The sequence below is a fragment of the Cannabis sativa genome, chromosome 9, assembly GCF_029168945.1.
Source record: "Cannabis sativa cultivar Pink pepper isolate KNU-18-1 chromosome 9, ASM2916894v1, whole genome shotgun sequence".
NCBI lineage: Eukaryota > Viridiplantae > Streptophyta > Magnoliopsida > Rosales > Cannabaceae > Cannabis > Cannabis sativa.
In genome coordinates, this window is record NC_083609.1 from 55,587,541 (window position 1) to 55,599,829 (window position 12,289).

Below are 12,289 nucleotides of genomic sequence, written 5' to 3' on the forward strand. Positions count from 1 at the left end.
AAAAAAAAAAATGTGGTATCTTTGAAAATTAGTAAAAATATATACATATTTGTTTAAATGGGGGAATTTTTTCGGGCTCTTAAATTAAGTAAGTCCTAAATACAAGCCTAATCTGCTTATGCCTAAGGCCAGACATGCTTCCACACATAAATGTTCTATTATTTCAACTTCAAAAAGAAGAGAAGAGATAAAAATAAGGCTTAAGGATAGTTATTAAATTTATAAATGACACAAATTAATAATTTTTTTAACAAAAAAAATAATTACCCAAAGATATATATTAAAATTATAGTTTGGTTAGTCCTCTAACTCAAAGATATATTTTAGTAGCTGACTAGGATGACGCGTAAAAATTTAGGTGGCGTTTGGTTGGGAGGAATAAAAATATGGGAATAGGAATAAGAATGGAATGGAATAAAATTTAAATTGCATAAAAGAAATTAATAAAAAAAATCATTAAATTTTTTCTCATGTTACATTGTAATAGTTTTTTCTTCTATTTCAAAATGGAATAGTCATTCTACCAAAATGGTGGAAAGGACATTCCAATACTTTAAAATGCAATCAAACAAAGGAATGGAATGAAAATTATTTCATTTTCATTCCATTACAATTTCATTACTTCCAACCAAACGCCAATAGGTATTTTGGACTGTAACGTATTGAAATGGTTGATATCTGAAAATTCCATGTTGGAATAAATTATTAGGAGAAAAATATAGAATGTTTTTCAATTTCAAGACAAGAAAATAGACTATAATCCTAAACATAGAATTATATTGGATATGGAGATAAATAGTAAAAATAACTTCAATTTCAATTGAAGGACTCCTATATGTATAATTAATATAATTATACAAAATTCACATAACACTAAATTCTTTCATAAATACTCAAAAATAGCAAAAAAAATTTACGCTTTTATAGATTTATATAATCAAATCATATTATTTCTATTTTACAAAAATATATACTATTATTTTTTTTGTTCTAAAAAATATTATTTTCCATCTAAAATAAACAATATTTCGTAAAAGTATATTTTATTTAAATTTCCAAAAATAATAATAATAGTTGTATGTAGAAAACCAAAAATGGGATTAATAATGAACAATGTTCATTTTTGATTGGAGCATTATTTGGTAAAGATATTGAATACTCGAATAAATCAAAACATCACCATCAGGTCCATCACCATGAAAGACGATCTCCTCGTGATTGGAGAGATTTTACATATTCCGAATTTTACAAATCTCATATATTTAATATTTGTTTTAAAAAAATATATTGTATATTTGAAAAAATAATTAACTTACAAACAACTAATTGGTTTTAGGCTAATTAATATTTTTGTCCATGAATTTTGACATTTGACATGTACCAAATCATGTTCTTTGAATTTTTAAGGTTGTTAAAAATACTCCCTGAACTATTGAGATTGTTGGATTTAAGGATTTTTTATCTAATTTCATTCAAGTTTACAATTTCAGTAATTCTTTATGTCCTAAACCATGCTCTCCGAACTTTGATATCTACTAAATTATGTTCTTCGAACTTTGACATGTACTAAATTATACCTCCTGAACTTTCATCCACATTAGACTTTTTTACTAAAATTAGAAAAAAGTTATTAAATCCAAAAATCTCAATAGTTCAAGGAGCATTTTTAATGAATTTAAATGTTCAAAATGTATAATTTAGTATATATTAAAGTTCATGGGGCAAAAATCTTAATTAACCTTCATTTTATTAGCTGGAGATATATATCTAAACAATAATATTTATAACAATATTATTTTTGTTTTTACTTTTAAGCCCATTTTGTTTGGAATTAGCTACTTCCTGTTTACTCAGCAAATGACTAATCTTTTTTCAAAAGAATTCAATATTAAGATAAGTTTTTGTTTTTTCCTTACAATAAATTGGTCTTTTAAAAAAAAATCAATCATGAGATCTTTTAGACCGTGTAAATTCTTTTGAAACTTATTTAAACACTTTTTAAATAAACTATATATATATTTTTTTTTGAAATGAAATAAACTATATTTAAGCATTTATAATGACTTATGAGATATATTTCATTGGATTAAGAAAAATCAGATATAATAATAACACTCAGATAAGTTCTAATTTTCATCATAAAATTATGCCAGATATTTTTTAATATTAAAGTTATCATTAAATATATATGATTCTAGCTAGTAGTTAATTCACTTCTTTTCATTATTTTTTTGTAAATGTTTCTCTTGGTAGGACGAAAAGGCATTGAGGGTGTTTTTTTTTTCTTCAGATCTTTCACATTGTAAGTTAATTATAATTTTAACATTGTATTCCTTGAGCATGCCTTTAGATTGATAATGAATTTTTTTAAATAGAAAAAACTCTTCTCTACTTATTGAATAATTATGTAATTATATTTTTATTATTTTAATATTTATCGGTTAACCTAATAAAATATATATATATATAACACAATATAATATAATTGACTATATTTAGTTTTCCTTCCGTTAGTATTGACCACACTTACTATAAACTAAATATATAATCTCATTTTTCGAGAGGATTAAAATTTGCATTGATTAACAAATAAGTTATTGTTATTAAGATTAAAATAAACATCCTCGATCGTGAAGTAAAGGCTCATGAAAATGTTCCAAGTTGGGTAATATATTTTGAAAATCAAAGTAACGTAGTAAAACAGAAATATATATGTATGTCTATATATATATATATATGAGAGAACACTATAAGGAATGTTTGAATAAAATGTCAACAACAACTACACTCGAAATGTGTGACCCATCACTACTGTACTGTTCCTATAGATAATGAAACATTATAATTTACATTTCTAAAAAGATATATATTAATTAGGAAAATAAATGTAGATAGCATTATTTCTCCATAATATTTTTTGAGCCCATATATAGTTTAGTTGTTAGCTATTTATTTATAATTTGCTTAGAAGAGACTCAAATTATTTATATATAAGAAGTCCAACACATGCATAAATTAATTACACTATGCCCTATACATATATATTAATTAATTAATTAATTAGGCAAATATATTGGTCTGTATAATATTATAATATATTTATAAATACGTGTGATTGGAAAACAAAGGAAATCAGAGACAAAGGGTCCACAAATTATACTCTTGTTAGCTAATTATATATATATATTGAGCTCCATACATTCAATTCAATACTACTTTTTAATATTAATAATTTGGGGACGATCGATCTACTTTTAATATTTATTTTTTATAAAAATAAAAAATGTAGCACGATTAAATTTACTTGTCTTGTCAATTATTCCTTGTCTGTTGGTACGTACTCTCTTATTCCAACTCAATAATGGTATATGTTCTTCATAAAAAAACTCTGTACGTATATATAATTATCCGATCGAAGGGATAAAAAAATAGATATATCGATGGGTATATAATACTAATAATTACATAATTTAATTTTTGATGAGTTTTAGCTCTATATGTATATATGTGTACAGTTACATGTCATTTTAGAAGATTCAATGCCTGTAGAGCAATGCTGGAGCAAAGTACCAATGTAATTAATAAACTATTGAATCGTAGGGCCAAAAACTTAATTAAACGATGTGATTGCAAGAGTCCAAGAATATATATCGCTTATATATATATAAAAAATATATATATATATATTTATATATCTACCCATGTACAGTGTATAATTGGAACAAAATAATACATATACATTAGGAGGCGTTTGGTTGGGAGGAATAAAAATATAGGAATAGGAATGGGAATGGGAATGGGAATAGGAATGGAATGGAATAAAATTTAAAATGGATAAAAAAAATTGATAAAAAAATAATTAAATTTTTTTTCTTGTTACATTGGAATGGTCATTCCTTCCTTTTTAAAATGAAATAGTCATTCCACCAAAATGGTGGAAAGAGCATTCCATTGGAATGCCATTCTAATACTTTAAAATGCAACCAAACAAAGGAATGGAATGAAAATTATTTCCTTTCCATTCCATTCCATTTCATTACCTCCAACCAAACGCCACCTAAGAGGCATTTTAATCACACATTTTGATTAAATAAACAACAGAAATATACGGTATAAATGCTTAAGTTTAACTTCTAATTGTAAATAAAATTTAATTTTTTACGGTAATGTGTAAGTTATAATTCTAAAACTTCTATTGGTACACACTGCAAGAAATGTCACTTTTACTGACAAATGTTGGTATTGCGCTGATAAAATAGAATTTACTTGTCATGTGTTGGCAAAATGGGATTGGCAAATCAATGTTAGTATTAGAACTTTTACCAGCATAAAATGAAAAGCGCTGGTAAAAGTTAGACTTTAGCAACTGCAAATGTACGCTGGTAAAACTTTAACCTCTTTGCCAGTGCAGTTTGCGAAATGTGCTTGTAAAAGTTACTTTTACCAGCACAGTAACGAACTGTACTGGTAAAAGTGACATTTCTTATAGTGACATGGCTGCTAAATATCAAATAAATTGTCACGTGACAATCTTTAATTGGTTCAGGTCATTAATTTTTGGCTAATTAAGATTTTTTCTCCCTAAACTTTAACATGTACCAAATCATGTCCACTGAACTTTTTTGGCCGTTAAAAATTCCTCCTGAATATTGAGATTGTTAGATTTAAGGACTTTTGTCTAATTTCATTCAATTTTACTATTTCAGTAATTATTTATGTACTAAATCATGCTCCCTGGACTTTAATATCTACCAAATATGTCCCTCGAACTTTGACATGTACTAAATCATGTTCCCTGAACTTTCATCTATGTTAGACTTTTTTTAATAAAATTGGACAGAAGTCCTTAAATCTAACAATCTCAATAGTTCAGGGGGCATTTTTAATAACCTTAAAAGTTCATGGGGCATAATTTGTTACATATCAAAGTACGGGGAAAAAAATCCCAATTAGTCTTAATTTTTATTTTTTATTTAAAAACTAATTAAAATATATATACTAATAAAATGATATAAGGATAATGGCTTTACACTTAATGATCAAGTACCTACGGAAATTTTAAAAATATAATTTAAGTATTATTACCATTAAAAATTAAATTTAAGTATTTATCAACAATATAATACTTAACATAGGGAGGTAATAATAATGCTCATATATATATATATATTAGTATATCTGATAATAAAATGATACTACTAATTTTTTCTAGAAATTAAATAGATTTGACTAATGTCACACTATTCATCCGATGAGAACAAATATATATTGAGAAAGTTATTATTAGTTAATTTAGAGATTATAGTAGTTCATTATATATAAATGGTGTATGGAATATATAATCATCTCTTTATATCTACATATATATATAGTCTTAGTTTATTAATTAACAATAGTATATACATAATGTTTATAACGTACGTTAAATAATTAAACATCCTAATCTATATAATTTATTCATTTATTAAAATAAAAAGAAACATGTAAATATATAATATAGTAGTGAATTAGGTCATGAATCTAAAAAAAAAAAAAGCAAAGATTATTAGAGACCTGCCATTATTCTTCATTGAATTAGGTTTGTCCCTTAGTTGTTGGATTTCTAGGAGTACTTGCTGGCAGGAAACATGTACAAACAAATAATTGTTGTGTTTAATTTCATTCTTTAAAATGTACTCAACTCTATATGGTATCCAAAGAAGTAATAATAATAGTATATATATATATAGTCCTGCAAATTGCATATATATTATTTTGATATAAATTATTGATACAGACTGCATATGTTGAAGGAATGGGATCTCATGATTCATGCATTTATTAATTATACATATGAATTTTTTTTTACATCTCTAGATCATGACAACTTGACAAGTAAGTATTATAGGATCAAATAATATATATCTTCATTATTGTGTACGGTTAAAATTTATATACCTTATAAGAACAATTTACTCTTTATTTTTTTTCTTTTTTGTGTGAGGTAAATTAATTATTAATTCATTTCTGACTGTATATTTATTTTGACAAAAACTTGTGATGAGTCTATTCAAAATAATGAGACATTTGGATATGTTTGGAATAATTTAAGAAACTTCCTATCTGCTTGGATTTTAGCTGTAACAAACTAGTGCATAATAAAGTAACACCAATTCTCAATGAAACCTTAAAAAAAAAATTATATGAAGAAAAAAAAAAGTTGTTCTCTAACAAAAAAGAAAAAAAGTTAAACTACAAAGAGTTGTAGGTAGCTAGCTGCCAATGTTCAAAACCTCCAATTTTCAGAGTTGATGATGATGATGATGATGATGATGATGAGGGGTGGTATAGCAAGAAAGATACGACGTCGTCACAGCTTAAAGGGAAGCTTTTTTAAATTTGTGTTCCAAAATATTTCTGATTAGACACATTTTTTCAAAAACTACTCCTTAGGGCTTCAGACAATATTTCTTCTTTTGTTGTAGTACTTGTCAGAAAGAAATTGAGATGAAAAATCAGATTTTGATTTAACAAATCAGAGTTCCTGCAAAAACAATAATAATAAAAATAATCTATATTTAGAAAATTAAAGTAGAAGAAAATAACTTAACAAAAATAGCAAAAACTCTAATTTATAATTTTTCTGATATTTAATTGTTGATTTTTTTTTTTCCTACCAAGTCAAAGCACTCGTGACTCTCCCAATACCAAAACAAAAAGAAAAAAATAAATGTGAAAATTTAAAAAAGTTAAAACAAGAAAGAAAATTAAAATTAATAAAACTAAAAAACAAACGAAACCCTACATGTACTCCAGGTCATAAACCGTGACTGTCCCAATGTAGGACAATGTGTCAGATTAAAACTTTTTTATTTTAAAAATAAAATAAAAAATAAAAAAAAAATCATAAGAAAACAGTAAAAGAATTATTGCACATTTACCAAAGAAAACTAACTTACTTACTTTTATCACAAAAATATAATCATTTTATTTTAACTACGTCACTAATTTTCACGTACTCATTTCTGAAGTGGTAGTAGTAGTAATCAATCTAGTAGAATAAGTAGTAGTAGTAGAAATAGTACCTTTTTTTTTCTTTTATTTTCTTTTTCTCTTTCTTTATTCTTTCTTATTTTCTTGCTTTTCCTTTCATCCCCAAATCTAACTACTGAAAATTCCCAGGTGAGCCTCCAAAGGATTGGGCTGATGACGGCGGCGGCGGCGCATTGTTTTCCGAATCCAACGAACCCATTTCGATAATTCCACGCTGTTTATTAGAAAACCCTCCGCTTACGCTTCTCACAATCTGTCCCACTCCAAGAAAGTCCCTCGTAAGCCTATCCGAACCACCGCTACCACCACCGCCACCGCCCATACTATTGTTCATTGCGGCCATAGAACCGCCACCACCGCCACTACTATTGGCCTGATGTAACTTCTGATCTTGATGATCGTAGCCGCCGCCTCCAACAAAGGTGTTTCCGCCGAACATTGAGTTGTTTCCACCGGCGGCGGCAAACGAGTTCATTAGATCTTGAAGATGGTTCTGATCGTTTTGATCAGAACCGAATAGTCCTCCAGTAGTACTACTACTGCTCCCGCCGAAAGAGGCGGGAGCCATGGTTGAGGGTTTATTTTGCGCTGATGATGAGGAAGAGGTACCGAATGTTCGGAGGAGTGAAGCTGTGTTGTTTGTTGTGGATGTTGAGCCCATTTGAGCCGCTTTTTGGAGTAAAGCCGTGGCTGACATGTGAGCCGCCGCCGCAACTGCGTGGTTGTTCTGGACTGAATTGCTGTAGAGTGATGAGACTGGACTTGAGTTTATTTGATCGCCTGTCACAATTTGTCCCGAGAATATATTTGTTCCCTGATCACCACCACTTCCGCCGCCACTACCACTTCCGCCGCCGCCAGATGTGCCGTTTTCGGTATTGAAATGATTGGAAATCAATAGACCTGAATAATATAATTACACAATTATAAAACTACAGCAATAAAAAAAAATCAGTAATATAATTAGGAGTGGTGCCTAATGCTCTACAAAATAATACCATATATGATCATATTAAATTGCATTTAAGTAATTGGATATAGTTTTGGTAATTGGATTAATGTATTATTGAAATCAATTAAATAAAATAATAAGTAACAATATATATGTCCATTCAAAATAAATTATATTTACTAAATTTAAACTTATTATTAAAAATAAAGATAAGAGAAGTAAATAATATATAATTACCACCTGAAGAAGGGTTGACGTTGTTTGCATTAGATTGAATTTCAGAGAACTGCATAAGACCATGAAAAGGCTTATTAGGCAAGAAACCATGCTGAGATTGATGATGATGATGATGGCTATGATGATGATCATCTTGATGATGGTAATGCTGCTGTTGCTGCTGTTGGTTCGGTTCAGCAGTCATAAAGAACCCACCCGGTGTCTGTTGCTGCTGTTGCTGAGCCCGAAACGAAGTAGGCGAGAGAATGTGGCCGTGTTCGAATTGCCCCGAAGACGGGGCCTGAGGTAAATGAGCCGACCGATGATGGGAGGCGCCTGCCCCACCGCCTCCGAGGCGTAACATATCTCCTGTAGTTTGGTGAGTTTGGTCTTGTAAAGCTGAGAATTGATGATGAGGACCAAGTTGTGATAATCCCAAACTTGTTGCATTGCTTCCTCCGTACAAATTAGCACTTATTGCGCTCAAATTTGGAGGGTGTCTCGCGCTCTCTTGCGCCAGTGCGTCGCAGAAAGCCCTATGTGTGATGAAGCTGTCTCTCCTATAATATTAAAACAAAAATATCACATAATTCAATTTTAATATCATTATTAATAATAATAATAATAATAAGTATGAACTAAAGAAAATTGACACATAAAAGTTGTATTGATAGAAGGACAATTATTAGAGTATATAGAGATAAGAAAGAACAGCTTTGCTTTGCTCATCTCGTGATCGAATATTATTTATAGGAAACGATTGAAATAATAATAATAATAATAATAATCTCATCAGAAAATTTCTGGCCCCCACATTATTCTAAAATTCAATAGAACACAATATGCAATTTAAATTATTATTTTTTGTAATGAATGTGATGAAGGAAAAATAAGGACGTATATATATAGTGTGAAAATTTTCAAATGTTTCATTGATTAATTTGGACAACTTCACCGACAAATGTAAAAGAAAATATAAATCGAAAAGTTGGAAAAAAGAAAAAAATACAAGTATATGTACGTACGTATTACATTTAATGCAGACGATTAATGAAACAAAGGTTATAGTGAGTTTTTGGTAACACGTGAATATATATATTTGAGGAAACAATAAATATGTATTGAGGAGAAATTTTGTGAAAGATAGGAAGAATTAATAAGAGAAATGTGATTGGAATTAATGACTAGTCTAAATCATGATGCATAGAATTTAATAACAAGATTCAATCAACGAAATATAGCTTACCATTTTCAGGAACTGTAAGTTGTTCAATAAATGCAATAATAAGAGAAATGTAGTATATATATATATCTGTATATCAAATGCAAAGAAACGTGAACAATCAAGCCCAAAAATACACACATGAAAATTAAAAGCTATAGCCATTTCATTATTAATTACAGTCTAAATGCATTGAATGCAAAAGAAGTAATATTGAAACGCCTGATTATACAATTTGTTTTTTCAGAAATATTTGACCAAAACATTAATGAAAATTCCCACTTTTGTTTCTCCTCTTTAATTTTCCAAAATAAAAATAAAGTTAATTCCCAAAAACTTTAATTGGTTCCCCACTGATACTACCAAAAATGAGAGTAGTAGTAGTAGTGTTATATAGTACTATTATTATTATTATTATTACTTGACGAACTGTATGACCACGGGCTTGAGAGAAAGAAGAGAGAGAAAGAGAGAGTAATTAGCTTAACGTTATCATGAAAAGGAACACAGAGGTTCTGATCACATCTAGCCAACCCATAAGAGAACAAACCTGTTAAGAACGCCCCCCAGTACACTCCCACCATCTCTAAATGGCATACCAACACGTGAATATGAGAAACAAATATATATATATAATTTTTATTTTCAAAAAAGAAAAAAAAAAAGAAGGCGTTGTTCCCGAGGAAATACAAAATTAGGAATTGTTTTTGAATAAATTTTTATTATTTATTTTAATTTCTGAAACCTCTCTCTCTATATACGACCATGGCAGTTTCCAGAGATTATTCACGTGGGAGCATGTTTTCTGCATATTTCCTTCTCAAACCGTACACACACCCAAAAAAAAGAGAGAAAGAAAACAATATAGAGAAGAGAAAGATTATAGAGAAGAAAAACAAGAGATATATGATATGAGACCCATTTTATTAGAAGAAGTAGTAGTAGTAAAGCAAAAGAGAAATCATCCCCATTAAAAAGCTACAAAAACTCTTTTTGTAGTACTACTCTAACACTAATATGCTTACTACTGCTACTGCTACTGTGTAGTACTGAAACAAAACTAAAAATTCTTCAATTAACATAATAATAATAATAATAATAATAATGATAATGGGGTGATTATAAATTGATTAATTAAATAATTACCTGGAGAAAAGAGTGCCACAGTCACATCTGTACTCTCTAGTACCACAAGTCTTAGAATGGGCTTTCCAATCAGACTGAACAGCATAGCGTTTTGAACACTTTTCACACTTCCATTTCTTCTCACCGTGTTTTCTAGAATAGTGTTTTTTGATTCCGGTGAGGTCTCCCAAGGCACGAGATGGGTCGTGATGAACGCAAGTGGGTTCTGGACAGAGATAGACTTTGCGTTTCGGTTCTTTGTTTGTTTTCTGCTTAAGTTTCCATGGAAGATTGTGTCCTCTTCTGTGTAACTGAAGATTTTGTTCCCTTTGAAACCCTTTGTTGCATACCTCACATATGAACCTGTTTGTTGCCATTAGAGTCTTTGGAGATAACGCTATCACTTCCGCATCTGGATCTGTAACAAAAACAAATAAATTAAAAGAGGGGAAATTAATTAATGGGTTTTTGTATTTCAAAATTGAGTTAATATATAGATCTTCGATTAATTTCAAAATGGGTTTAGGAATACTTGCTTGGTGTTCCTGGTTGATTTCTCTTTTTCTTCTGAGCTGGAATAGGAGGAGGTGGATTAGGTTGTTGTAGAGGTAGAGAAGATGAATTAGTTGGAGTTGATGAAGAATGTTGTTTCATCATCATCTGATTATTATTTGGGTCTTCTTCTCTGTTGCTATTGATTCCAAAACCTGGTATCGAAGATGAAGAAGCAGCCGCCATAATATATATATATATATCTCTTCTTTACTTTCTGGGTTTCTTAGGATTTTCTCTCCTTTTTCTTTCGAATCACTTTACTTTTAGCTCCCAAAAGCAAATTATATTATATATAAAAAAAAAAACTGAATTTCTAGAAACAAGCTGTTTGTTGCTGCACAATCCCACATGCAAGTTTTTTTTTCAGTCTTTCATTTCTAAAAATTTTATCTCAAAACACAAAAATATATATAAAAGGTGAATGAAAAAAGGTATAGCTATAGAGCTATATAAACCCCAAAAGCCGGCAGAACCTCAATATCCTAAGATTATATATATTTATATTATAGTAATAATATAATAAGAAGAAGATGAAGATGAAGATGAAGATAATAACCTAAAGATGAGAAGAGATTTCAAAAGCAAAATTGATGATGATGATGATGAGCTAGAACAACATCAACCAAAGAAGGAGGTGTAAATATTATAGGGCATAATAATAATAATAATAATAATAATAACTCCATAGACAGAAAGAGAACTAGCTTTGAAAATCATCAGCTGGTGCTGCTATAGTGGTGGTAGTACTCAGCTTCTTTCTTTCTCTCTATTCTCTCTGTGTGTGTGCCTTTTTTGTTTTTTTTTTCTTATTTGTTTTTGAGTGAAATAGCACAAAAATTCATATATATTTGCTCTTTGTTTTGTGATTTGGTGTCATGCAGTTACATTAACACATATACACAACCATATAATATATTTTTATTATTTATTAATTCTCACATAGAATTCTTTTTCATCCCTTCAATTATATTTAATTAAGTAATTTTCAAAATAATATTGAAAAATTATAAATATGTATTAATTAATTTAAATTAATATATATATTTTTAGCTAGGTAAGGGCCTCAGGTCGGTGGACCCAATCCTATGCACTTAACGACATGGAATGGTGCGTGAGAGCAGCGCTAGCATGAACAGCTACCTCTCTCTCTCTCTCTCTCTCTCTCTCTCTCTTCTTTCTCTCTCTTC

The 12,289-nt window shown here is 29.1% G+C and overlaps 1 protein-coding gene across 2 annotated transcripts; it reads right to left on the reverse strand.

Moving 5' to 3' along the window:
• Positions 1–6,111: 6,111 nt before the first annotated feature.
• Positions 6,112–12,038, reverse strand: LOC115722487 (protein indeterminate-domain 5, chloroplastic). Of its 2 annotated transcripts, XR_009684557.1 has the most exons (5): positions 11,084–12,038; positions 10,569–10,965; positions 8,225–8,760; positions 7,065–7,935; positions 6,112–6,523 (listed from the first exon to the last, which is right to left on the reverse strand). XR_009684557.1 is itself a non-coding variant. In XM_061104241.1 (4 exons), the coding sequence occupies exons 1-4, from the start codon at positions 11,283–11,285 to the stop codon at positions 7,145–7,147; spliced, it is 1,926 nt and encodes a 641-aa protein (XP_060960224.1). In that variant the 5' UTR covers positions 11,286–12,038; the 3' UTR covers positions 6,447–7,144. The 2 variants fall into 2 exon arrangements, 1 of the variants encoding a protein (XP_060960224.1); XM_061104241.1 differs by having other exon boundaries at positions 6,447–7,935.
• Between the last annotated feature and the right edge of the window lie 251 nt (positions 12,039–12,289).